Genomic DNA, 6,000 nt, shown 5'->3' on the forward strand with positions numbered 1-6,000 from the left:
TCAACACCCATCTTGGACACTTCGAGTACAGGGTGATGCCATTCGGCCTCACTAACGCACCGGCTGTTTTCCAGGCCCTCGTCAATGACGTTTTACGGGACATGTTGGACCATTTTGTTGTCGTGTACCTTGATGACATTTTGATTTTTTCCCAGAACCAGCAGGAGCACCAACGACATGTCCGCCTGGTCCTCCAACGCCTGCTGGAGAACAGGTTGTTCGTCAAAGCAGAGAAGTGTGAGTTCCACGCACCTTCAGTGGGATTCTTGGGTTTTGTTGTTGAGAAGGGCCACATAAGAGCGGACCCTAAGAAGATTGAGGCGGTACTGGAGTGGCCCCAACCCACCACCCGTACGGAACTAAGACGGTTCCTGGGATTTGCCGGATTTTATCGACGTTTCATCAGGGATTTCAGCAAGGTAGCTGCACCTCTCCACACACTCACTTCTACCAGTATTCCTTTTCAGTGGACCAGGGAGGCCAGTGAGGCCTTTAATAGACTGAAGAGGAGTTTTGTCTCTGCCCCGGTCCTCGTCCATCCTGACACGGACAACTCCTTCATCGTGGAGGTGGACGCGTCGGATTCTGGGATTGGAGCAGTGCTCTCCCAACGCTCCCGTAAGGACAACCTTGTACACCCTTGTGCATTCTTTTCTAGGCACCTCTCTCCAGCTGAATGGAATTACGATGCCGGTAACAGAGAACTACTAGCTGTCCATGAGGCCTTGGCGGAGTGGAGACACTGGTTGGAGGGAGCAAAACACCAGTTTCAGGTCTTGACGGACCATCGCAACCTGCTCCACATTCGTTCCGCCAGGAGGCTTAACGACCGTCAGGCTCGCTGGGCCAATTTTTTCAGCCGTTTTGATTATACTCTCTCGTTTAGGCCAGGCTCCAGGAACACAAAGGCCGACGCCCTCTCCCGTCAGTTCTCGGAGGAGCCCACGTGTTCGCCAACGGCGGAACCCATCCTTCCTCCTGCCCAGATAGTGGGCATGGTTACTTGGGAGGTGGAGGAACAGATAAAGATTGCCCTGCGGTCTAATCCGGCACCAGGTGGCGGCCCACCCAACAAGCTGTTTGTTCCCCGTGAGTTCCGATGTAAGGTGCTGGATTGGGGGCATTCCAGTATCTTCTCCTGCCATCCAGGGTTTCAACGCACGCTATCCTTCATCCGACGGCGGTTCTGGTGGCCGTCTATGGCATCAGACACCCGTGAGTTTATCGCCGCTTGTACCACATGCTCCCGCAATAAAGCTTCCCACAGACCTCCGGCGGGCCTCCTGTGCCCACTACCTGTTCCCGGCCGTCCCTGGTCCCACATCGCATTGGACTTCGTGACGGGATTCCCCATGTCCCGAGGTAACACAACTATCCTTACCATTGTCGATCGATTCTCGAAGGCTGCACATTTTGTTCCCCTCCCCAAGCTTCCCTCCTCCGAGACTGCTGACCTCCTTGCACTGCATATTGTAAAGCAACACGGTATCCCGGTGGATATTGTTTCGGATCGTGGTGCCCAGTTCACTTCCCGGGTGTGGCAGTCATTTTGCAAGGGGATTGGGGCTACGGTCAGTCTTACCTCTGGGTATCATCCCCAGAGCAACGGACAAGCGGAGAGGGCCAACCAATGCGTAGAGACCATGTTGCGTTGTGTTGCCGCTCGCCAACCCGCCTCCTGGAGCAAGTACTTGCCTTGGGTCGAGTACGCTTATAACTCTATGAAAAGCTCGGCCACCGGCATATCTCCTTTTGAATGTTCCCTGGGCTATCAACCTCCTATGTTCTCTCAACAGGAGGTCGAAGCAGCAGTTCCGTCCACTCGAGCCCACATCAAACGCTGCCAAAAAATTTGGAGGACCGCCCGGGATGCACTCTTGAAAGCCTCCGAAAGGATGCGCCGTAGTGCCAACAGGCGCCGCATCCCGGCACCATCATACCAACCTGGACAACAGGTGATGTTACGCGCCAAGGACCTCCATCTCCAGGTACCCTCCCGGAAATTGGCACCTCGCTACGTCGGGCCATATTCTGTGGAGGCCATTGTCAATCCTGCCTCCATAAGACTGTCTCTCCCGCCTTCTCTAAAGAGGCACCCTGTGTTCCATGTTTCACAGCTCAAACCAGTAGCAGAAAGCTCTTTTTCACCCCCTGCCCCTACCCCCCCTCCTCCTAGGATCCTCGAGAGTGGTGACCCAGTATGGCCAGTCAAGGAGATCCTCAGGGTCCGTCGGCAGGGTAGGGGGCTAGTGTACCTGGTAGACTGGGAGGGCTATGGACCAGAGGATCGAACATGGGTACCGGCCTCCTATCTTGCGGACCCCTCACTGTTGGAGGATTTCTACCGGGCTCACCCTGAGGCTCCCCGTAGCTCGTCGGGAGCCTCGCATAAGGAGGGGGGCACTGTTACGGCACGTGCACAGTCAGCTGTTCCTTTGTCAACACACGCCGCAGGACACGCCCATACACACTCTGCTTCTGCTGACAAGCGCCAGCACAGCTGCGCGCAATCATCAATTGACACACCTGCTGCTGATGACACCACTCCCCATAAAAGCCAGCGTGTCCAGAGAACCAACGCTGGAACGTAGTCTCTGCTAGCAGTAAGCTTTCGTCTCTGGCTCCTCACCATTGTTTGCTCGCTCCAAGTGACCTTTTGCTCATTTGTCCTTGACGCTCCTCTTGTTTTCCCCAGAATTCCCTCTGTCGCCTTGGAGGTGAGCTGTGTGCCTCACTTCTCTGGACCCCTCTGGATTCTGATTGCCTCCCTCGATCCTCGACCCCCACTTTGGACTCGGACCTCTTGACGCCCCTCTCTGCCCCACGGACCCCCGCTTGTATCACGGATTCTCCTATCTGCCTCGCCCTACTGAACTGGTCGCATTCTCACTCAACACGCACTCACAACAACCACTGGTAAATATTCATTGTAACATTTCACTTAGTCCTGCAAACATACATAGTAGCATACACACTCCACCTCATAATCAAGCTCAAATAAAACTGTTGAGTTTTATTCTCGTTGCTGTGTCGTCTCCTTCCCCGTCGAACACAACAACTCATTTACTTTACATTCATGGTATCATGCTACCTGTGGCCTTTTGCTACGTTTTCAAACATGCGGACCGCTTTTGATGGCCATTTTAGAAGCTGTCCTGCAGTGCATCTACAACGGAGCCCACTTTTTTAGCGCTATGAAGGTGCCCTCATGGAAGATGATGGCACTAGCTGTGCTAGAATGTTCCAGCCACAAAAAAATGCATATTGCAATACGTTCATATATATATATATATATGAAAAAACTAACGTAATTTTTGCTCAGCCCCTTAAGTCATCCAGCAGGTATACAATTCTAAAATGATATTGCTTAATAAACCTTTTTTTTTTTTTTTTTTTTTTTTTGACAGAATATTTTTTCTGCATATTCATTAAAAGACACATGACGCTAAATCAGTGGTGTCCAAACATTTTGCCCTGGGGGCCGCATTGGGCTCAAAAAAATTTGGTCAAGGGGTGGAAGCCGACTACATGTAAAGTAACTATATATATATATATATATATATATATATATATATATATATATATGTGTGTGTGTGTAAATATTATATTAATTATAGTATATATAATTAAATATTATAAATATGATATATTATAATATAATGGATGTATAATTAATAATTTATATAATTAGATATGAGTATGTGAAAGTTAAACTCCTACCTTATTTATTTCCATGACAACCTACTTAAAAAAATTTTGTAATCAATTTAGAAATATTAAGCAGCTAAAATGCGCCAAACATGGATGAGTGCGGAGAGTGTTTTGCATTTTTCCCATCATGCATTGTAATGGACGGGTATAATGGGTGTAATTCCAATTTTCTTTATGGTACATGGACATTTCTTTATAATATCCACAAATTGTCATATTAAGTTATGTGTGACCATATTAGCATTTTTTTGTTGATTTTTTTTCTGCACCATGACTTGGGAAGGTTGTTTGCATTGTTGCGCTTAGTCTTATTAAAAGCGTGATAATTGGTCATAGGGCTGAATTACTTATGTGGTCCACAAGATGGCGAAAGGTGCAGAGATAGTGTTTTGCATTTTTCCCATCATGCTTTGTAATGGACTTAATGGGTGTTATTCCAATTTTCTTTATGGTGCATGGAAGTTTTTTTTAATAATTTCCACAAATTGTTATATTATGTGATGTGTGACCGTGACTTTTGACATTTTTTGTTGATTTTTTTATTTTATTTTTGGCACCATGACTACGGCAGGTTGTTTGCATTGGGCCATACAAGTAAATGCATCGCTGAGCTTTATTCAAAGCATGATAATAGGTCATATGGCTGAAATATTGATGTTGTCTACAAGATGGCGACAAAGCAACAGCATATGAATATGAATCTCCCAGCGTCCAGATTCCTCATGCAGGCCAAATTGAAGACGCCGGCGGGCCACACATGACCCACGTGCCATAATTTTGACACCCCTGTGCTAAGTCTCTTATTTTGCTAACGCAATCCTCTGCTCAGAAGTTTAGTGAATCCACGTGTGTTTTATACAGGCAAACCTTTAGTAGGCCTTACTCTCTGTCAATGTGGAGGCACGTAATATCACTGGCTGCAATCACGTTCACCGTCCTCACATCCTCTCTGAAGACAGAAAGAAGGTTTTATTAAAAAAAAATTTAACACAAATGAATAAACTAGAGACAAACTTACCCCCACAAAGCTTTTTCTCCAAACCACTGCCCCTCTGAGAGCGTGGAAAGGAGCATCGGCTCTTCATCTCCCGCCTTCCTTTCCATGACTTTCACCTGCGCGGACACAGACGTTCAATGGTGGCCTTTGGAGAGACATTACACACGCCTGACTTCACCTGGCCTTTGTAAATGATGTAAAAGGTGTCCCCCGAGGCCCCTTGTCCAATGATGGAGTCACCTTCTGTGTAGTGAGCCTGCGGGGAGAGAGAGAGAGAGAGAGAGAGAGAGAGAGAGAGAGAGAGAGAGAGAGAGAGAGAGAGAGAGAAAACAATCAAAATGTGGAATAGGAGGTCAGGACCACTAATAGAAATAAGAGAACAATGGTCACACTTCTTATGAATGTTACCTCCTCCATCAGGGAACTCATCTTCATGATGACATCATTGGGTAGAGACAGCAGAGAAGGAACACTGCAAACACAAGGAAGGATTTCTGTAGTCACTGGGAATGTTTACATTTAAACCAGTGCTTCTCTAATATATATATATATATATATATATATATATATATATATATATATATATATATATATATATACATACAAACCCCGTTTCCATATGAGTTGGGAAATTGTGTTAGATGTAAATATAAACGGAATACAATGATTTGCAAATCGTTTTCAACCCATATTCAATTGAATGCACTACAAAGACAAGATATTTGATGTTGAAACTCATAAACTTTATTTTTTTTTTGCAAATAATAATTAACTTGGAATTTTATGGCTGCAACATGTGCCAAAGTAGTTGGGAAAGGGCATGTTCACCACTGTGTTACATCACTTTTTCTTTTAACAACACTCAATAAACGATTGGGAACTGAGGAAACTAATTGTTGAAGCTTTGAAAGTGGAATTCTTTCCCATTCTTGTTTTATGTAGAGCTTCAGTCGTTCAACAGTCCGGGGTTTCCGCTGTCGTATTTTACGCTTCATAATGCGCCACACATTTTCGATGGGAGACAGGTCTGGACTGCAGGCGAACCAGGAAAGTACCAGCACTCTTTTTTTAGGAAGCCACGCTGTTGTAACACGTGCTGAATGTGGCTTGGCATTGTCTTGCTGAAATAAGCATTCCATGAAGAAGACGGCGCTTAGATGGCAGCATATGTTGTTCCAAAACCTGTATGTACCTTTCAGCATTAGTGGTGCCTTCACAGATGTGTAAGTTACCCATGCCTTGGGCACTAATGCACCCCCATACCATCACAGATGCTGGCTTTTCAACTTTGC

At 46.2% G+C, this 6,000-nt stretch overlaps 1 protein-coding gene across 1 annotated transcript in view; it reads right to left on the minus strand.

Moving 5' to 3' along the window:
• The window catches only part of prkg1l (protein kinase cGMP-dependent 1, like), a 42,446-nt gene that overhangs the window by 24,805 nt on the left and 11,641 nt on the right, over positions 1–6,000 (minus strand). Inside the window, exons 7-10 of the mRNA XM_061981762.1 lie at positions 5,117–5,180; positions 4,887–4,964; positions 4,730–4,824; positions 4,595–4,660 (exon numbers count right to left, since the gene is read on the minus strand). Coding sequence (XP_061837746.1) covers positions 4,595–4,660; positions 4,730–4,824; positions 4,887–4,964; positions 5,117–5,180 — 303 coding nt within the window. The remainder of the gene's footprint in view (positions 1–4,594; positions 4,661–4,729; positions 4,825–4,886; positions 4,965–5,116; positions 5,181–6,000) is intronic.

Source organism: Nerophis lumbriciformis, linkage group LG24, assembly GCF_033978685.3.
Source record: "Nerophis lumbriciformis linkage group LG24, RoL_Nlum_v2.1, whole genome shotgun sequence".
Lineage (NCBI taxonomy): Eukaryota > Metazoa > Chordata > Actinopteri > Syngnathiformes > Syngnathidae > Nerophis > Nerophis lumbriciformis.